We start from the raw sequence: 22,402 nt of genomic DNA, 5'->3' as shown, positions 1-22,402 counted from the left end.
GCTGGATATTCAAGGTCCAATCACTAGAGCTCGCGCACGACAATTGCATTTAGAGGTGAGATCGTTCCTAACCAATTCATTTTATGATTTTAAGAATAGATTGCTATTCAATGATTATATTTTGATTAGGAACAAAGGAGAGGACCAGGAGATGCATGGAGAGAGGCTTGGAGGCGTGGAGGACCAGCAAGGACATACAACTCGAGTTGGAGACCCAAGCCAAGTCGACTTCGAGTCCACCTCGGTGTCCAGGAGCAGCCCACAGTGATTTGGATGCCCAGACCGCATACGGACTCCGTTTTGGATGTTCTATATATGGTTGGAAAGTTTAGAAGATCTATTTTCCAATGGCACTGGTTCCATGCCTAAATTCATCCTGAGTCAACGGGAATCGTCGAAACAAGATGGTGTCCAGAATCTGTCCTGGCGCTGCGTCGCCTTATTTTGGCCTTTGGGCCGTGTATCGACATTGGGCCCATTAGGGGCGCGTCCAGGGGGTCGACCACGACCCTAACCCCTATATAACAGTAGCCGTCACCTTTGTTAGGTTTTGGGTTTTGCTTAGATTAATCTGTCAAGAACAGTTTCGCCGTCATCGGTTTGTAAAACCCCAACTCGTGAGCTTAATCATTCATCCGCAAATTTGGTTTGCATTCTTCCTTGTTCTTGCTTGTGTTCTTCGATTCGCAGGCAAGGATTAGCCTTCTTGGCAAGGTCGACCGTGCATCGCCGGTCGATAACCTGAGGAGACGTTGTGCTGCGATTGCGGGGTTCGGAACGTGTTGTTCGGAAGCCGGATCGATTTGCGTAGCGACTCCGCCCAAATCGTCGATTAACTGAACCTTTCGGAAGATCGGGACCCTAGTCCACATCAGTTTTCAGGTCTAATTGTGGTGCGTCTGCACTGGACATACCTAAACGTGCTATGTCTCGTTTTTATGTAGGAAGTGCTGTCTTGTTTGACTGAAACATGGCAGGACAATATTCGCCCGTTCTGTTGGACAAGTGAATTGTCTACCTCCTCCTATTAGTTTAGTCATTTAGGTTGAACATGTGGGTGCATGTAACTTAATTAATGTAGTATCAGAGTCAGAGATCTTGAGTTCAAATCATGTCGGGGGCGGTTAAAAAAATAATTGCAGCCCACTCCAATTTCCACGTATACGCCCTAAATGAGACTGCACGTAAGGGGGAGTGTTGGAGAATAATGAACCTAGAAAAATCAAAACGACCTACAATTTGAAACGGAGGGAGTAGTGAATGCATCCGTACATCATCCTAGTTTGCACCCTACTCACAAACACAAGTCACCAAGTACTAGCCTACAACGGCATCACGAAGGAACCAGCAGTACGACATCTCTACAACTACAAGGCCACAACTCACAAGCACTTGATATCTTTTGAAAGCGTGCAAATCCAGTAACGGTGGAGCTGCGCGGCAACAAGCATGTCGCACATCAGATGCTTCACTCTGTCACGTACTGCAAGAACGCCTCGTCGCGGAGGAGGCAAGCCATGGTGTCAGGCGCGAGGCAAACCTCCACGTCGACGCTGCCATCCCCAGCCTGGCCCGGGAACGCCGACATCTTGCCGTCGAATTTGTTCGCGCGGCCGCTCCGCACAGCGAGGGCGCGGCCCCACCCGAAGTCGTTCCCGTCGTACATCGGGAACCGTGGCGAGCTCCCCATCGTGAGCGCCGCGCCGTCGGGGTTGCCCAGCGGGAAGCACCGTGGCGCTGCCTCCCACTCCGCCGCCGCCAGCCGGATCGCGCCGTCCTCGTGCGCCGCCACGGTCGCGTGCAGCTTGGCCGCCGCCCAGCCCAGGTCGTTGGACGCTAGCTCGGCCACGGTCGCCTTCGTCGCCACGCTCTGGATGGCGTTGCCGAAGTAGAGCGGGGAGATCGCCGGGCGCAGGCGGTGCCGGCAGTTCACGGCCATGCGGAACGTCGTCGTCTTGTCGGCCGCCAACAGCCGGCGCGCGCGTGTCACCGCCCTCCATACGTGCGCGCACAACGACTGGAACGACGAGATTTCGCGGCACCCGCACTGAACCTTGGAGTCGTGCGTGACCTTGCCGTTAACCTCGGAGTCTTGACCGGTTCTTTTCCAGCGGTTGGCTGTCGCCTTCAGCTCGCGAATCGCGGCGGCACTGAAGTGGAGGATTCGCTCGCGGAGGGGCGCCTCGGCGTCGAACGTCACGGCCGGGCCCACGCCGCCGGGGAAGCGCAGGACGGCGGTGGAGTCGCCAAAGAAGTTGCGGCGGAAGTCTGGCTCCCGGACCGGCGCGCCGCGGCACAGCCCCGCCCACGTGTTGAAGAAGTGCCAAAAGGAGGTGCCGTCAACGACGGCGTGGTTGGCGACGAAGCCGACGAACACGGCGCCGTCGCCGAGCACGGTGAGCTGGAACGACGTGAGAGGGCGGCCGTGGCCGCCGTAGCTCACCGTCCGGTCCATAGGGAACAGGCCGTTCGTGAGCCTGATCGGAACGTCGGCGCCGGGCACGAGAAAGTCGCCGAGCGACAGAGCCGGCGCGACGGCGTGGTAGAACTCGACGGCCGCGTCGCCGCCGCAGCGGATCACGATGCTGTCGTCGTCGAGCGTGACGAGCCGGCCGGCGAGGGCAGGGAAGACACCGAGCGCGCGTGAGAGCGCCGCGACGAGCGACGGCACCAGCGAGGCCATCACCACGCCGGGAGGCCGGAAGAAGAGCCCCTTCTGGATGTAGTGGCACGAAAGCATGGGCATGTCCGAGACCGAGAGCCTGAGGTCTCCAACCGCCGATGTGCCGGCCGGCCGAACCGTCTGCTTCGAGACGACGGAGATCGGCGGCGGCGCCGGCACGTCCTTGCGGGCCATTCCGTTCGGCGCGATGGCCGGGGCCGCGCCGACGGCCGAGGCAGCCTCCACCACGGCATCGGCGGCGGGTATCGGTGGAGCCATCCTCGGACCGCGCTTATCTGGAGCAATTTGTAGTGTGTGGTGATGCTTGGTGCTGGGGACGTTATATAGGCATCCAGGGAGCTTGGATTCGTGCACCTGCCCTTGTCCAACTGCATATCGACTGGACGTGTCGCATTCCTGGGCCCATTTCCGGAGAGCTTCAGCTTCAGGCTACCAATCGAGGGAGGAGTTGAAGGTTACCCCAAGGGAGCAGCGAACCAACAGCACACAAGCATCAGCCTCTCAGGGCTTGGCTGTCATGCTCTGCCGTTGTCTCGTGGCCTAACCGCGGTGGTGATCCGACGGCTGTCGCGCACACGTGCTGGAAGCGACCGCCCCTCGTGCGGCCTGTCTCGTGGTCCACCACGCCGCCACAAGCCGCCACGGCTTCGCGAAATGCGTATCTCCCGCGACGGTGCGGCGTTGCTGTCAGCCTGTCACGGGCTGGCCGTGGCCGTGGCCGTGCGGGGGCGGGGGGAGAGCACCGGGCACCAGACAGCGGCCACCCGGGCCTGGCGGGGGCCAGAGCCCACGCGCGGCGGCCGCGGCGGGTGGCAGCGCACATGGCCCCCGGGGCCCGGATCCCCGGCGCGGGCAGCGTGGAAGCGGCGGAGCCACAGCTTTCGCGTCGGAACTCGGGAGGGGGCGCGCCGTCGGGTTCGGTGGCTCGTGGACGGTACGCTGTACAAGGCCACAAGGGGGCATGGCTCGGCACGCTGCCTTGCCGCCGCGCGGTAGCGACGGGGCGTCGGCCGAGAGCAACACCGACGCGCCGCGACGGGGAGCACCGTGCCATGGCCGCGCTGCCGCTGCGTCGTCGTTGTCTTGTCCCGTCGGGCCGTCCGTGGCTGCTAAAATCTGATGGATGAGTGATGACCAGAGGGGAGCAAGCAACTTGTCAAGTTGTTGTTGTGTAACTCTACGGGTCCAGAATCTGCCCAAAAAAACTCTATGGGCCCAGAAAGCGTAGCGAACACTACGCATTCTGGAATGGGCCTGAGTGCAAGATAGGGCCCACTAACAAGAAATGAAAGCTAATTGGGCCTAAGGCCTTCTGGGATAAAACCCACCAGCACAGTCAGTTTCATTTACCACCCACCACGCTTCGAGCCCAAGCTACTGCCAGCCTAGCATTCTCGTCGCGCTCCTGGACCATCCCTGCGGGCTGCGGCTTTCAAGTGGAAGTGGCATCCACCCTGCGTCCGTACCGACGGAATCCTCCATCCCTCCCTGTTCCTGCGCCCGTGTCCTACCACGTTGCAGGGCTCCCCCACGGCATCAGGATTCAGGGCGGCAGGGGCTGCCCCACCATGTGTGCCGTACCCCGGCAAGGCTGCACGAGAGATCGCCACCAGCTCAACGGACGCGCAGGTCGGCCGATCCCCTCCGCCCGGTCCCCATCGCTGTCGCGAGCCAGGACGCCGGAGCCATGGCATGGACCGACCACCGACAGCGACGGCCGGCGAGCAGGTACCGAGAACCTGGAAGCCGCGCTGCACATTTTGCCTAGGATCGAGCGTTACGTGCCGCCTGATGGACTCATCATTATCTACTGCCCAAGTAGCGAACAAATATCTCGACCGGCGTTTAACTGGAAGGACACAGCTCGAAATCAGTAAAATCTACTTGCTCGCTGCAATCGCCTGCGTCGCTGTCGTCGAGCTCCTGTGTGACTTCATCCACCGTCTTGTCTCGTCGAGGACGTAACCTGGCCTTCTAGAAGTCGGGGACGGGGCGGCATGGATGGATAACCATAACCCCTCGACGTCGCGGATGGGCCGGTGGCTGGTCTCGTCTTACCGTCCAATGGCTGCGTCGTTGTTGCTACGGTTGAGTTCCTCTTCAGTTGACGTCTTGACGAGACAAATTAAAGGCAGCTGCGCAGGTTTTTTCCCGTTTTGGTGTCGTCTTGGAGCTGCAGATACTAATGAAGATTCAAAGGTGAAAGGAACGGTATAGTAGTCCGTACCGGATAATAAGAAAGATCAACAACTGCAGGTTCGTCATCATCCTATGGTAAAAGATGACTGTGACATGAGGAGGTGAGGAAAGGTCTCAATTAACAGTGGTAGTACTTGTACCAAAGAGAACAGTACACTACCATAGTGTCAATGAAAGCAGATACTAACCTCCGTTTTCATCTACCTGGCACCACCGTATTAATTTTGACCGTGTGTTTTTATTACTTCTAAAAGTCTATAGATGTTTGAAATTGTAATTACATATATGTGATTTGTAGGAATATGCTTCACTACAGCAGTTAGCACTATAGATTTTGAACCGTGTAACAACATTTTATGCAAAAAAGATGCATGATCAAATTGCTACAGAAAAATCACGTAAATGAAAATGGAGTCCTTTCAAAAAAAAATCAAATATAAATACAGAGAAAATATTTGAATTTCTCGCGCAACATCTAAAGTACATGCCTAGCTTTTACACCCTCCTTTCCTTTTCACACGTGCCCTAAAGTAGATGCAAAAAGTTAGCAATTTTTCTAGAGTGCCTAAGCGCCTTTCGATCGACTAAGAAGAAAGCAATTTACAGACACAATCTCGATGAAGCCAAGCAGAGTGATTAGCACGAGAGCACAAAGGACCAAAGAAAAAGAAACACTGAAAATACACACAAACAACCACCACACAACGCGAAGCAACAAAGAGGAAGCACACTCGAACCCACAGACCTAGACATAGCCACTCTTCTAAACCTGCCAAAAGATACAACCTCAACAAGGGTGCTAAAGGTTACGGCGGCAGAGCATCCGCCCGAAACAATAACGGTGGCAAAGCATCCACCCAACCAGCACGACCGACGGCGAAAAAGCATCCGCCCGGAGCAACCAACGACGGCAGCAAAGCATCCGCCAAACGACGACGACTTAAGCAACCAGGACGAGGTAGACGAATCGAAGCGAGGGCAGGCGCAAAAGAAGACACTTTCCAAGACGACCACCACGAGGACCCTGACCAGCCGGAGATGACTAGGGGCGGCGTTCAGCAACAATCCCTGCAGTGACGGCAACAAGAGCCCGCTGAGCTTCCAAGACAACGCCTCAAGGGAGGGGGTGACACCACTGACGCCGTCGTCATCCGACTAACACGGTCCAGGCTTTCAGTTAAAGCTTGCCGTAGGGGAGGAAAAAGGGGAATGAATGACGCCTTCAAGAAAGGAAGCGGCGCCCGGGGGCGTCGCCGTCATCAACCCGCAAGCAGGCACAAGGCTTTCGCCTACCTCTTGTTCATTCCCCAGAAATCACCACCGCCACCAGGAGCACGGGGACCATCTGGCGCCAAGGAGCCGAAGAATGTTGCCACATAGCCAGTAGGGGGACGGCCACCCGGCCGGTCACGCGGCAGCGGCGCACGGAGCTCCACCCCCGGCGGACCCGACAGCCGAGGAGGGACGCGGCCTTCCTCGCCGCCCATCCTCCGGCAGCGGAAGGGGAGGCAAGGGGAGGGACGCGGATCCGGCTGCAGTCCACCCAGCCGGTCACGCGGCGGCAGTGCACAGGGCCCCGCCCCCGGTGGACCCGATAGCCGGGGAGGGACGCAGCCACCCGCCCTCCAACGAAAGGGGTGGCAAGGGGAGGGACGCGGATCCGACCGCGGTCCCCTGTCCTCCGAGCGGCGGAGGGGGGGGGGGAACGCGGCGGTCATCATCGGGGAAGGAACCCCCGCGCCAGGGATGTGTAGATCTAGGCTCAGGGGGGTGGATCTGCCAGCAGCAGTAGGCGACCGGCGGCGGATCCAAGCGATCGGTGGCGCCTAGGGTTTGCGAAGTGGGAGTAGCGAGGGAGGGAGAGAGCGCAACGCGGAGGCTAGCTTCGGCGCCGCCACCGATCGCCGGAGTCAGGCAGGTAGCCCGGCTGCTAGGGTGTCGAGCTATCGCCTCCCGAGTCGCCTCTCTGGAGCGCTCGGGAGTCTTCTAGGTCTAGTGGAGCTATGCGTTGTTTGTGCTTCCTCGCAAAAAGTTAGCATTGTCATCAATTAATTTCTACCGCATAGATAAAGGAAAAACAGTGACTGCTGTTTCTAGAACATTTAAATCTAAAATAACAAGAACTTGGAGTAATTCTTTTCAAGCCATGATAAGCAAAGGTTGATTTTCCTCCAAAATAATTGTTGTATTTTTGTATTTATTTCTGGAGTGATGATTGATGTCATGTTCGGAAGGAAAAAAAATAGACCAACATAAAAGGAACTTGAGAGCCTCAAGATATTGAGAAATAGCCACTAACGACCCGAATTTGAATTGCCTGGTCAGTGTGTAAACATACACCACCCTTTGACAAAGTTGAAAAGAACCATTTCATCGAAAACATCTAGAGCCACATATAGACGCTCTGTGAGTGGTGGCTCATACCTTCTTCACTTGAGGTGTCAATTTCATTCAGTTTCCACAATTGCCGTTTTTAGCTCGAACTTCTCTAGTGATATGTGTGGAATTTTTTTAAAAAAATGGAGGTGGACCGGTCGGCTACGGAGAGTTTGGATCTTTAATGCGGACTAAAATTCATATCATATCGAATATTCGAAAGCTAATTATAAGAACTAAACATGAGCTAATTATAAAACTAATTACACAAATGGAGACTAATTCTCGAGATGAATCTATTAAGCCTAATTAATCCATCATTAGCACATGTTTACAGTAGCACCACATTATCAAATCATGAACTAATTAGGCTTAATAGATTCGTCTCGCAAATTAGCCTCCATTTGTGCAATTGGTTTTGTAATTAGTCTATATTTAATATTTCTAATTAGTATGTGACAGGAATTTTAGGATTAGTATGTGACAGGAATTTTAGGAGCTCGTGACAGAAACAACAGGGCTACGTTTTCCAAGTGCAGTAGCCGACATCGATATTCCCAGTATTAATACGACGGCATGGAAGTAGGTATTTTCTTTGCCCTGCAGCCAGCTGCACCATCATCAGCACCGAAAGAAAATAAAAACAAAACCATAAGAGACGGGAGTGTGGGCATCCCCCCACCCCCAAGGACGAGAACGAACGTGACGTTCGACGTACTCAAGATATTCGTCAGCAAATCGATTGACTGACCATTCGTAGAACAGAGACGAGAGACGAATTGCGATGGTGAAAGGTGATCGATCGCTCGATCGATCGAGACTTGTGGGACCCAGGAGAGGAAAACCTGCAGCTCTCTCCTACGAGGCCAGAAAGGGAGAGGCAGAGATGGAGCCACGATAAGAAGATTTTATATGAAGAAAGAAATTCAGAACTGATGGAAAGAAAGCGCCGAAGCTTATCGCTTGAAAACCTCTGCATTAGTTGTCGTTCTCGACTTTTTGATAGTGTGCAGAGCAAGTACTCCCAGGGAGCCACTTGCGAACAGGGGTTGGTTTATGCTTTCATATTTTTTAATTCTCGTGAAGTACGGGCAACTTGGCGATGGCTCCTGTTCGCCATCGGCCGCAAGTGGCCGTCGGCTCCGGCCTGCCCGGCGCCACCGGCGACTCTCGCCAACCAAATCCGCGCTGCAGCCTCATCTCCCTGTCATCGTCCAACGGCTGGCCGCCTGGCCGGTTGGGGTGTTTGGGAGAGGGAGCTAAATTTTTAGCTCCCGTCACATCAAATGTTTAGACACTAATTAGGAGTATTAAACCTAGACTAATTACAAAACTAATTACACAACCCCTAGACTAAATCGCGAGACGAATCTATTAAGCCTAATTAGTCCATGATTTGACAATGTGGTGCTACAGTAACCATTCACTAATGATGGATTAATTAGGCTTAATAGATTCGTCTCGCAATTTAGCCTTGGGATTCTGCAATTAGTTTTGTAATTAGCTTATGTTTAGTCCTCCTAATTAGTATCCGAACATCCAATGTGACATGGCTAAAGTTTAACCCCCTCCTCCCAAACACTGGGACCCAGCTTCCCAATTCCCAAATGATGGCATGGCTTGGTTGGAGTTTGGACCCGTGGTTAGGGCAGAAAAGGCAAGACGCAGGCCCTCTTCTCACGGCACCGTTACCGCAGGGTCCCACCCGTCAGCGGCGAGCGTCGGGCTCAACTAGCGCCCGGTTGCGGCGGGATGGTGATGATGCGCGAGGGACAGGGCCGCGTGGGCCGCCGCGCCGTCCAGCCCAGGACCCAGGTGCACCTGAAATGACGAGCGCGCTGCAGGTCGGATTACGCCGCCGCAGATTCTCTCCGCCCTCGAGATCCGGCTCCGGCACGCTGCGCCTGCACCTGCATCTGCCAGCATGCAAGCTGATGCTGTGCCAGCTCCCGCCTCGGATCCACCCGTCGTCCTCGTCCACCGGTTCCAGGCCGGCGCCGCGCCGCGGCTGTAGCTGCTGCTGTAGCGGTCGCTGCTCGTACTTGTCGGCGTCCGTGCGACGTCACGAGTTCACGACGCACGCCAGGTATGAGAGCACCAGAGAGATAAGGTTGCTGCGATCCGCGCGGACTTTCACGGGCGCCGCGCTGCATGGCGGTTAGGAGGGAAAACAAAATTTTCAAGCAAGTGGATGTGTGTGTTGACTGTTGCAGATCATATTGAAAAAGCTTAGGAGACTAGAGTAGGCTACATGTATAGGTTACCACGAAGAGCTAGGGGCTAGGATGTTGAGATCTAGTAATACTCCTAGCCCTTTCTTCTAATTCGGCTCATCATTGGTCTATGTAGCAGTCAGGGGGCATTTGGCAAGGCACACGGTTCTAGTCTTCTAGATTTGGTAGTAAGGAAGAGAGAGTTTTCATTTTCTTTGTTTCTTTCTTCCAGTCTTAAGCAAAGCTAGTAAGACTGTGGCTCGACAGAAACGGAGACCATTTCTCAGTACTAATTCCACATATGCACGTCTCAAACGAAAAAAGAAAAACCACAGATGCACAGCGCACTGTTCAGCTCCGGCTTGAAACTTGGCGGAAAGTACCATCTTTTTAGGTAATGGAGGTCACACTTCCCTTTCCGTTTCTGGCGCTGGCTAGCCGCACAGTGCACGCTCACCTTTTATGCCGGTGAGTGATGATGTTTCGCGCGCCTCCTGTTCTGCGTGCTGCCTGTGACCTTTTACAGATGCCTGGAAGAAAAAGTCGCCCGGTTGGACCTTCTTGTCGCCATGAAAATTGAAAAATACTCCCTGTCAAATATGCCGCGGCCCTAGCTCCATAAGGCCGTGTCCAACGGTTGAGCTGGCTTACTAGCTCATGGAGTTACGTGGCTCTGCCACGTCGATATAAAAGACAGCTCGTCCATCAGGTTAGCTCTTCGCACGCCTCTCAAAGTGACCGTGGGACCCACCCAACTGACCTTTTTACTCTATCTCTTTCTCACCCGTTTGTTTCCACGCACAGCCGCACACACAGAGCCACGGAGGGGCAGGCCGGCATGGCCTCCGAGACGCGAGCCATGGTCCACCCCGGAGGCTGCACCGCTGCACGCTTGATGGAGTTGAGCTGCCGGCGGCCTCCGTGGTGCCGCTCCCGCCTCCTCGTCGGTGGCCGCCGCCGACCACGCTGCAGCCGCCCCACGCGAGGCCGTCCACTCTCCACCTTGCCTCATGTGCCCGCCGGCCGGCGAGGCCGTCCTCGTTTCTCTCGTCACGCGCACCGCTGCCGCAGCCGGTTCCGGTCCAACCCTCCGCGCTTCGCTCGCAGCGCGCCGCCGGCGGCGGTCCTGGTCCGCGGTCCGACCGTCCGCACCCTTCCAGCTCGCGAACAACGAGTTTGATTCTGGCGAGGTCACCTCCCTCTCCTCCGGCGGCTCGAGCTCGGCCCCGTCGGCGCACGGGCGCCCGTCGGTGCACGGGCGCCCGTCGGTGCTCCCGGCCTGCACAGTTTAGCGCAGATGGGGAAACGAGGGAGAGAGACAGGACGCAGCGTGCGCAAGAGCAGGCCCCGCGAGCACCTTGTGGGAATAAGAAATAGCGGGCATGTTCGCTTCAGCTTATTCAGCTGACTTATCAGCTACCAAACAGTATTTTCCTCTCACAACAAATCAGCCGTTTCAGCTTTTCAGCCGACTTATAAGCTGAAGCGAACAAGCTCAGCTTCTTCTCTCTCCTGCTCTTCTCTCTCCTCCATGTTGGCAAAATGTTGAGTTGGCTCTTTATGAGCTCATAAACTGTCTCAACCAAGTACAAACTGTCCGTCCATTCAGTGCAGGCAGCATCATGGAAAATCTCGCCGATTCTCAACGGAAAAGGATAGAAAAAACCTGCTCGCCAACGCCAAGGTGATTATATGCAAGCTGCTATATCGAAATTCTTATTGGCTGCTAGCTGTACTAGCAGAAATAATTGCTACGGATTCTTAATTACTCTCACGTTATTATTCGTTTGTTCCTAATATGTTAGCTTCACCATAATATATTAGTGTGTTGTTCCTAGTAATCCTCTCTTTGCAAGTATAGTAGTAGAAGATATTTGTAGGTGGTTTGATGCCATCTATTTATTACGTGGGACATACATATGGAAATAAAAAAAATTCACCACTTAACCTCCGCTCTATCCATTCATTCGATTTCCTCGTACTCATTGTCATCCAGCCAGTCGCTGCCCCTTCATCCATCGACGCCACCCGCATCTTGCCCCGTCCTCGCCGTCTCCCAAGCGCTGCGCATCTTGACATCCTCACCGTTGCCGAGCCAAGCGCTCGTCCTCCCCGTGCCTAGTCTCATTCCCGCTTCGAGTGCTAGGCCACAGCACCTCTGGCCGGCATGAGCAGGAGTGTGTTCTCCTCCTCTTCTCGTTTTCATCCACCTCTCTTCTATAATTAACTCCAAATCGTTCCAATCAAGTGCAAAATCAAGCCCCGAATTGGTACATGTGGAGGCCTTAGTTCCGGATTTGAAGGGTATGAACGTCATTGAGGGTGGGTGTGAGGTCCCGACCTCCATCCCTGTTTGCGTTGCCTACCAACTATTGTTGCAGCCCCCTAGGAAGGATGGAGCTAGGGGTGGCAGTCATCAATAGAGGAAGCTCGGGGAAGCGCTGGCCGTTAAGGGAGGGGATTCGAGGCGGTAAATGGGAGGGAAGGAGAGGATCTTGAGGTGCGTGACAGTGGTCGAGGAACGGAGGGTGGAGCTGTGGTAGCGGCATCTATTTATGGACTGACTTTTACTCAATTGTGGAACCTAGCTTCCTATCTCATTTTCCTTTTTAACATTGTGAGCTGAGAGCGACACATCCCCGAGAGTGAGCTCCTGGTGGCCGGCAACCTATTCATCTGGACCTGTGTATCATTCCATGACCTCTTTCCGTAGTTCTTCCTTTTCTTCCCTAAATTTTTGGATCCTCACAGCTCCGGATCCTCTATTTTTTTCCTTGATTTTTTGGGCCTGTTGAGTTTCTCGTGATTTATGGGTCTGCCCTCCTATGTATCCAAGCGGGCAGCCGCAAGAGTTTGTGTTTTCACTCTTGTCACGAGATTTTGAGTATGTTAATTGATTATGAGCAAGCATATCCGAGATTCCACCAGCGATATGGTATTATATAAATATATGATGATACCTGCTCATAGTTTTTTTTCGAACCGATACCTATTCATAGTTTGGGCTGTCATGAACATAACCCAGTAGGATTATTCGGCTGGTAAAGCTAGCAACGGATTTGCTGCTTGCATTGTTTTTTTAAATCCATGCGCTGATAGGTATTGATTTCTACTTCAATTTTGAATTTGATTCACGCACCGACTGTCGTGTTCCATTGGGCATCGGTATCAATGATCCAAGGGTGAATCGAAGTTAGGAAAGGAGAAGGGAGGCCCACAAATAAGTGGATTGTGGATTCATTAAGAAAAATAGACTTCGGGTCAATTACAGAATCTTTTTGCAAAATCATCAAGAATCATTCGAAGGGAAATTTTTTTACAAAACAACCGCGTCAGCCCAAGGAAACAGCCGCACGGCACGGTAGAGATTTACTTCGGCGGCGAATATTTTTGGGCGGTGCCATGAGCGCAGCAGCGGAGCACGCACGCACCCGGTGACCCGGATCAAGCGAGCGGGCCCGGGGAGGCTGGAATATGTCAGCGGCGTCAGTGAGTGAGGGTAAGATGGGCACTGGCGTAGCGGCGAACGAGAGGCATTTTTTATGCCCTAATGACGTACGGTTTGTCCAGATGCCCACTAACGAGGTGAGGCTCAGATCGGAGATGCATCCCCGCCGCGCCGGCCCCGCTCGGTTGTGCCACCGCCCAATCCCCGACCTGCTTTCCCGGCCGCAAGAAAAAACTTAAGAAAAGAGCATAATTGCTGGTGAATGCTGATGCCATCGCGTGCTACGTGCACCCGGGCACCCGGGCTTGTGCGGTGAACGCCTGCATATAACTGTGCGTCTGTACCACCCTAGACACGCTACCTGTTATTTTCAAAAAAAAACAAAAACACGTTGCCTCTAGTAATCACCTGTGACTTGCTATCTGATCAGGTGGTGAACCAAGACGATTCCGCTCTACTCCCTCCGTTTGAAAATGTGGGTCATTTTGACTTTTCTAAATACATAAAATTTATAGCAAAATCTATTTATTTAGAAAAACTAAAGGGGTCTACATTTTGAAACGAAGAGAGTAGTAACAAGCAGTGCAATAAAAGCCGTCACGAACTTTCCCTCTTCAAACAGTGCAAATTTCTTTTATAGATCCGACCATCTTCTGGTTTACATATGAACACTAGTAGTCATCTACTTTCTACATATTTATTTCTGTATTTATATTTTTCTAACAACCTAAATATTGATAAATCAAAATACCTCTCTTCATAATTTAAAATCTAGTTCTACTGAGTTACGTTATTGTTTAGGACTTTCGGTGATAACAAGGTATTAGAAGCAAAAGGAGTTACTTAGTCCCGATCTCAATGTGTACCTAGGCCAACGACAGTGTGTCAAGAAAATTAATGCAACAATCGCACAACTATGTACTCGAATTGTACCAATTGTTTTTTAGTCAAGGATGTTGAGACAATATACCAAAAGAGATGGTTGTGCTAGAAAATAATGTCTTTCAAAGCAATTTATATCTCTGTATATACACGTGTCAAGCTATGCATATATTGTGATGGTGACACATCTACTAAAACTTTTTCTAAAAGATGATATGAGCCAACTTGAACTAAATTACCTATTCATCTTAATAGCCCGTCCAGCCAAACAAAGTAGATCTTCGAAGCTTATAAAATCTTCCTTTATGATATGATATATGCTTTACATCCTCCATAACTTTCATGTTAGCACATAATTAGGAAGAACTAAAGTTACTAACCTCAAGGCTCAAAACTTAAAAGTACAGGCTGACGATAATCATCGCTTCAACTAACGCTCACATGGTATAGTGCTAGCTACCGCATCCTGCCCCTGGTTTAAATTTACCGCCCTGTTCATCACCAGTTCACTTGACGGCATCCACCGCCACCCCACAGACACAGAGGCGACAGTGCGTGTGTCCGTGTCGTGCGTGCGTGTGTGCCGAGCAAATTCCCCGCCCGGCCCCCAGCCGACGTGGCTCGGCATCCCCAGCTGGATCGCGCAGAAGTAAACGCCCCTACCCGGCTTCCCCAATCCCCACCCCACCTCGTCCCTCTGCTCTCCACTCGCGCTTCTCCCTCCAATAATTCTCTCCGCCTCTGCTCGCTCCTGCTCAAGCCACCACCGAATCAGGCCGAGAGGGAGCGGAGGAGGGAATCCCCATGTCTCCGCCCCTCGCCGGAGCATATCCCCGGCGAGCCGTCGCGGAGCTCCTGCCGTAGGAGGCCAGCTGAGCCTGCGAGGGCCTGATCCGCTCGCTCGTGGCCCGATCGGGATCGATGGGCGGGGAGGCGCCGGAGCCGCGGCGGCTCACCCGCGCGCTGAGCATCGGTGGCGGAGACGGCGGCTGGGTGCCCGAGGAGATGCTGCACCTGGTGATGGGGTTCGTGGAGGACCCGCGCGACAGGGAGGCCGCCTCGCTGGTGTGCCGCCGCTGGCACCGCATCGACGCGCTCTCGCGGAAGCACGTCACGGTGCCCTTCTGCTACGCCGTGTCCCCGGCGCGCCTGCTGGCGCGGTTCCCGCGGCTCGAGTCGCTCGCGGTGAAGGGGAAGCCCCGCGCGGCCATGTACGGGCTCATCCCGGAGGACTGGGGCGCCTACGCGAGGCCGTGGGTCACCGAGCTCGCCGCGCCGCTCGAGTGCCTCAAGGCGCTCCAGCTCCGCCGGATGGTTGTCACCGACGACGACCTCGCCGAGCTCGTCCGCGCCAGGGGGCACATGTTGCAGGAGCTGAAGCTCGACAAGTGCACCGGCTTCTCCACGGACGGGCTCCGCCTCGTCGCCCGCTCCTGCAGGTTCGCGACTCCTCGATTCTCTTGCACCCCTTTTGCTCCGATCTGGTGTGGGGAGAAGTAGCTCGAATTGGGGTTCGGAAGATGGTGACAATGACTGGGCGGGCGTTAGCTACTGTTTGGTTGACTCCCCCCGAAATGGTGTACTAGTAAATAGCACTGAACTGAGCATCTCTTTCTGCACGTAGAAACTCGTTCTACCTTGGGAGGATTTTTCCGAAAAGGTGGCTCTAGATCTGGCGCCCAAATTTGGGCGCCTGACCTCAATGATTAGAGATCGTACGATCAGCAGCACAGAAGGTGTGCAGATGCCTTAAGAGTGCACTTTCATTCCTGTATGATTACAATTCGTGGCTTCATTTGTAGATTTCTCCAAAGAGAATTTCAAAAGAAAAGGTTAATGCAATGGTGTTAACTGTGCATAATTTGATGATTCTGATGCCTTAATTGGATATATGAAGAGAAGGGGAAAGCATTGAGCACATCACTGGAAACAGTGAATCAAATAAGGGAGCATTTAGTTAGATCTACCCGAAAAGGAGTCTTTGAATAACCCTAAATTTAGTAACCTGTACGTCTGTAGTATTGTTTTAACTGTTATACTTATTCATTGCATTTCTTGGATTCTTGGAAACATTTAATACCACAACACTTAAACCACTGAACAATCTGTACTGGTTTGAGTTGACTAATGTGCTTCTCCAGCTTCTGAAATTCTAACAAAATGGTCAAGCAACACTGAAAACAGTGGTATGGGAAAAGTCTAGGTTTTGTTTCCTGATTCCCCTCATGATATACAGTTCAGTGTCAGACACAGCTAGCATTGTTTGTGGAGTGCTAAAGAAAGTTACATTTGTTTGTCCGGACTGCATCCTTTTATTCTACTATTTTTCCCTTTAGCATACTTATAGCTGCTAGTATTGTGATGAAACCATCGCACTAACTTGTTCCGCTAAATTCATCAGGTCACTGAGAACTTTATTTCTGGAAGAATGTCAAATTATCGATCAAGGCAGTGAATGGATCCGTGACCTTGCAGCCAGCTGCCCTGTTCTGGCAACATTGAATTTCCACATGACTGACCTTGAAGTGATGCCATCTGACCTAGAGCTTCTTGCAAGGAACTGCAAGTCACTGATTTCCCTGAAGATTAGCGACTGCGATCTTTCAGATTTAATAGGTTTCTTCCAATCTGCCACAGCATTGGAAGAATTTGCTGGAGGGACATTCAACGAGCAAGGAGAACTTGCCAAGTACGGGAATGTTAAATTTCCATCAAGATTGTGCTCCTTGGGTCTTACTTTCATGGGAACAAATGAAATGCCTATTATATTTCCTTTTTCTGCGATACTCAAGAAGCTGGATTTGCAGTACACTGTCCTCACCACCGAAGACCATTGCCAGCTCATTTCAAAATGTCCGAACTTGCTAGTTCTTGCGGTAATGTCTCCTAGTCATGTAAATTATGAAGATACTCAATTGCTGATCTTTTTCATGGTAACTAACTTTATACATTTTTTCAATAGGTGAGGAATGTGATTGGAGATAGAGGATTAGGGGTTGTTGCTGATACCTGCAAGAAGCTCCAAAGGCTCAGAATTGAGCGAGGGGACGATGAAGGAGGTGCGCAAGAAGAGCAGGGTGGGGTCTCTCAAGTAGGCTTGACGGCTATAGCCGTAGGTTGCCGCGAACTGGAATACATTGCTGCCTATGTCTCTGATATAACCAATGGGGCCCTGGAATCTATTGGGACTTTCTGCAAGAAACTTTATGACTTCCGGCTTGTTCTGCTAGATAGAGAGGAGAGGATAACAGAATTGCCACTGGACAATGGCGTCCGAGCTCTGCTGAGGGGCTGCACCAAACTTCGGAGGTTTGCTCTGTACTTGAGACCGGGTGGGCTTTCAGATGTTGGTCTTGAGTACATTGGACAGTGCAGCGGAAACATCCAGTACATGCTTCTTGGAAATGTTGGGGAAACTGATGATGGATTGATCGGTTTCGCATTGGGATGTGTGAACCTGCGAAAGCTTGAACTCAGGAGTTGTTGCTTCAGCGAGCGAGCTCTGGCCCTCGCAATGCTGCATATGCGGTCTCTGAGGTACGTATGGGTGCAGGGCTACAAAGCCTCTCAGACTGGCCGTGACCTCATGCTCATGGCTAGGCCATTCTGGAACATAGAGTTTACACCTCCCAACCCCGAGAACGTACAGTTGAATGAAGATGGGGAGCCTTGTGTAGATAGTCAAGCTCAGATACTTGCATACTACTCCCTCGCCGGGAAGAGGTTGGACTGCCCACAATCCGTGGTGCCTTTGTATCCTGCGTGACTGTAAATACACTAAGCCGGTGTCTTTCTCCCGCAATCCTTTGCTCCCGTAGCCTCCCCTGTCAACAAGAATGTTGATAACTTGATATGTGGTTATTGTATGGATCTAGATGGCTAGCTGCTACGTACTGTAATAAGCTACTGGTAGCTGAGATGTGCTTGAATAAGCGCTTACTGTTTTCGCCTGTACTGCTATCTAATCCTAGGAGATGTATACTGAGTAACGATGGACGCTGTGAGTCTGTGCTTGCTCCCCCCTGATTTGTACCACTGGAGGTATAAAGAATACCTGGGTTTTGGCAGCCTACTTTGAGCATTAAGAAGTTATCCATTGTATGTAGTTGCTCCAAAGTTGTTGAGGCAAACTCAAAAACTGCTTTTTTGTATGCTATGTATGTGCTGAGTGCACGATGTTATGTCAGGGTCATGGAACTCTCTTTATGATGAAAATATTTTTCAGTGGAGATGATGTATATCCATACATGAGAACAGGAAATCATGGACTGCCAGGGAAACACCATTTGACACCATCAAACCAAGGATTGCAGTTGCCGCGGCCATGACGGGCATCTTCGCGGTTGCGTTTCCAGCCCTCAGTCAGCATCAAGGATTCTATCGCGGACGTGGCTCCAAGAAGGCGACAGCACGTTATCAAGACCAAAAGGCCGTGTGAAAGAACGGCGCGATCGCGTAGCGCCACACAGCCTGATGATCTCGGCACTAGTTTTTAAGGGCTGGCGTACAAAAGATGCCTCGGATGGTGTCCGCGTCTCGCTCGACACTCGACAGGTGGGGGAAGCCGACCTCACCGCGACGGCGACGGCGACGGCATGCGAAAACGCCAACGGGGAAGCGGCTGACGCTGCTGATCCCTGCGATCCATGCACAGCAAGGTGTCTTCGCCTCTTCGTACGCTCGAAATGCTACTACAAAGCACTTTGTATATATTTTTGTGATTTTGTCCTTGATTGATGAAAACCACTGAATCGAAGCACAAAGGAGAGAATAACGGAGCTGCGTCTAGGTAGCTGACAGCTGGGCCACGTTTCCGATCTTACCTGCCGCCGCAAGTTAGGAGTTAAGACTTCCCGTGCATCGCACGCATCACGGCATCAGGGGGCTTTCCCCCATGTGCATCAGGGATTCAGAGTCACTGATCCGGGACACGAGGATCAGTTCGATACTTTGATCCAGATTCCAGGGCACGGAGCCGGTGTTCAGGCACCGACCGATCCCCCGGTTGGCCGGTTCCCAGTGGTTGCGTGGTGAGAGTGTGAGGCTGCATGCGTCGGTTTTGAATTCTAGAGCAGCGTGAAGCATCGTTCCCAATTCATAGCTTCTGCCAGTATGTAATTCATGCTTTTCTTTCGGCGTAGCCCCATAGAATAAACCTTTTCATAACGAGGAGCAATGTCCCGCCATTTGCGTAAAAGAAGTTTTACTGTCAGGCTGTGGGAAATATTGCGGCGTGTGATCTGTACGGTCTAATCAGCTGGTATAAAAAGTTTGATTAGACTTTGAATTAATTCTAAAACGTCGCGCAGTTTTGGATAGCCTTTTGAATTTACTAACAGGGGTATCCGAAGATGTTTTAAACTATGCAACTCTATCTGATCCTCCATTACGATCCAGTGCTTACTGCTTAGGTGCTCAAATGCTTGCCATGCAAAGGCAAAGGCCACATGGGCGAAGAAAGATATTCATTTTAAAAATGAAGTCCGAGGTTTTGTGACTCTAGTTTTAAAAATACTACCACAATTCAAAAAAACTAGTCCATCAACCCGTGCTCCCACACGGGCTAATATTTTTTTAGAAGCTATTGTATTTAAAAATTATTTAGAAATTAAACTTCTAGCTAATAATCAAAATTGTTCACCTACTACTCTCTTATTTTTCAATACTTCAACATAATACTTATAGAGATATGTATCTATCTTTGTCCAGTTGTGATTGATTTTTAATTAATAATTACTCAATGCACTTTTTCATCCATATTCATATTTTTTCCATTTTGTATCACACCTCCAATCCTCCATACATTATGTTTAGCATACAAATCAATATTTTTCATCGATTCCTCACATACATGTATAAATAGTCTAAATGGTGGCAGTCATCATGTGTATATCCTTTAACTTAGTATTTTTATATTAATAATGACATAAATACATAATTTAAAATCATATATTAATTTACCTTTTAACATTTTTGTATGATGCACATGACGATAATTAGATTAAGATTTAAATGTTTACTTTAGGTTATTTTTAATAACGACATACATGGATAACATAGATAAAATTTTAGAATGACATTTTAAGTTATCCTTTATAATAATGTGTATTAGTAAATTGGATGAAGGTTATGGGGTTACTTTAGATTATTTTTTATAATAGCTGAGCTCGGTAATTGAAATATAGGTTTAGAGCTCATTTTTGAATATTTTCATAATAATAGTGGTGGGTAACTTTTTAGAAAATATAATAGATCAATGGTTATGATTATTAGAGTTTACAGGATTGATGTTTGATGTTTTTAATTTTTATGAGAATTTGTCTCTTTTTTTCTGGCTTGTCTCGTGGGAACTAATTCGAAGCCTCCAATGAAAAAAAATGAGACTATAATGCTAAAAAACTATTACCATAAGCTAGCTCTCGTTTATTAAATATTCGAACACACAATGCTTATGTAGATATATACTTAATATCTTCATCCAATTGTGATAGATTTTAGTTAGCAACTACTCTATAATATTTTCATCCACATTTATAATCTTTAACTTTTCACTTTGCATCGCAGGTATGCGCTTGAATTTGTTTAATGAACATTAAGTTTGAGATACAATTTTAGCATAGAAATCTATATTCTCATCACTTTATATCCTTATAAATGGTGACATACATCATGCGTATAGACCTTAATTATTATATCGTATACCAATAGTGCAAGATATAGACGATTTAGAATCATATATTGTTGTATATTTTTAATTAAGGTTATTTGATTCAAACGTAGAGTTACCTCATGTTATTTTTAATAATGGCATGTGTGGGTAATAGAGATGCAAATTTTAAGGGGTTTAAATTTTTTAAGTAATAGTGGTAGGCAATTCAGTTGCAAATTAAGGGGTTATTTTAAATATTGTTTATAATGGCATAAGTGGGTAATTTTGATGAAGATTAGGGGCTTACTTTAGTTTATTTTATATAATGGCAGAGGTGGGTAATTTATATATAGATTTAGGGGTTTACTTTAGGCTATTTTCATAATGGCATAGGTGGGTAATTTTTTAGAAAACATAATAGATCCAATGGCTATGATGATTTGAATCTATCGATTGATGGTCGGATGTTTTGCTTTTTTGTGAGAATTTCTAGGATTTCTCTCTTTTTCTAGAGTATCCACCTAAGAATCCTAGGTGGCTTCACCTGGAGGCTTCAAAAGGAGCCTCCAACTAGTAATAGTAAGATTCTAAGCTGGTCAAAACTAACATCAGCCCAACATTGGGAGAGCTCCCCAACATGGCCGAAACGACATACCAGCCCATAATTTTAAAGCCCAACTGTCTTCAGGCCCACAGCGGAGTCTCCTTCCGACTACACGATCGGATTTCCTATCCATCGAGTTGCAATTAAAAGTTCGAAGGTTGCTAATCTTACTCTAATATCCTTTTTAGGGAGAAAAAGAGAAAAAACGAACGCCAACAGTTCACCAAAATCTTTCCAATTTTTTAGCGACGCTAAAAAACAGCCTGCCACCGCGTATATTTTAGCGTTGGTGTTCCTCACCCAATCCTGATTCCCGTACACCCGCACGTCCCTTCTGATGGGCCCAATACGATGACGTGGCCTGTTTTGAAATATTGGGGACAATTTATTAGCGATCTGCTGTGGATTGATATGGTTTTGGGGGAAATTTTTTTAGAAAAACCCCCAATACATAGTTTTGGGGAAGAATTTTTTAGATACTCTTAGAGTTGCTCTTACCCCTCATCTTCTAAAAATCCTGGTTATTACAGAGGCTTCCACCAACAGTTAAGCTAGTACACTAGCTTTAAGCATGTCCATCTCATAGAAATAATAGTTTAGAGATTATCGCTCCAACGGTTTATCTTATAGCACATTGTTCAAAATATCTACATCCTCTCTCATATTTATAAGTCCACTTTCTCTCTAGGAGCTACCTCCTGAATAAGAGATATTACACTCCTTCTCTTTACTTTCACTCTCCTTTGTGCAAGCAAAACGACGAGTTTGACTGATCTGGTCTTGTTGCAGGAGGCTTTACGTTTGCCTACTTTCATATTTATGAGAGCATTACGACTGCATCGTATGTTACTTAGCTCTTGTTTAGTTCATCCCCAACTCCTAACTTTGGCACTATGCACAAAGAAGATTCCCCATCACCTTAAACTTGTGGTACATGCATGGAGTACTAAATATAGACGAAATTAAAAACTAATTGCACAGTTTTGTTGTACTTTGCGAGACGAATCTTTTGAGCCTAATTAGTCAATGTTTGGACAATAATTCACAAATACAAACGAAACGTTACAGTGTGCTACAGTGCCAGCACAGTAATTTTGGCACTCCAAATTTTGGCAATCCAAATTTTGGCAACTAAACAAGACCTTAGTCGCTTCCTTTTCTGAACTTCTGACATCAATAATTTGTGAGTTCTGCACGTTAGTCTTAAGCATCTTTAGCTTTTTCCTCTACGCAACTGGTTCACGTATGCAGCTATTAGCAGTAATTGCGTGCACATATCGTTGTGGCAGGGTTACTTGAGTGGATGTCTGTCAAACGTATTCGAGGAGAAAAGGCTTATAAATGCACA

The 22,402-nt window shown here is 49.7% G+C and overlaps 1 protein-coding gene and 1 non-coding gene across 2 annotated transcripts; one reads left to right on the top strand and one right to left on the bottom strand.

Annotated features, from left to right (window-relative positions):
• Positions 1-1,114: 1,114 nt before the first annotated feature.
• On the bottom strand, positions 1,115-3,072 carry LOC101774571. Its single transcript, XR_002677079.1, has one exon. It is a non-coding gene; the product is annotated as an uncharacterized acetyltransferase At3g50280 (transcript).
• Positions 3,073-14,472: 11,400 nt separating this feature from the next.
• LOC101774165 (coronatine-insensitive protein homolog 1b) lies at positions 14,473-17,987 on the top strand. The gene is made up of 3 exons (XM_004961850.4): positions 14,473-15,240; positions 16,203-16,677; positions 16,764-17,987. Exons 1-3 carry the CDS (start codon positions 14,723-14,725, stop codon positions 17,565-17,567), a joined length of 1,797 nt encoding a protein of 598 aa, XP_004961907.1. The 5' UTR covers positions 14,473-14,722; the 3' UTR covers positions 17,568-17,987.
• The last annotated feature ends 4,415 nt before the right edge of the window (positions 17,988-22,402 follow it).

This window comes from Setaria italica, chromosome III, assembly GCF_000263155.2.
Source record: "Setaria italica strain Yugu1 chromosome III, Setaria_italica_v2.0, whole genome shotgun sequence".
Classification (NCBI taxonomy): Eukaryota; Viridiplantae; Streptophyta; class Magnoliopsida; order Poales; family Poaceae; genus Setaria; species Setaria italica.
The sequence above is the reverse complement of the archived record's forward strand: the minus strand, read 5'-3'. Positions and strand labels throughout refer to the sequence as shown.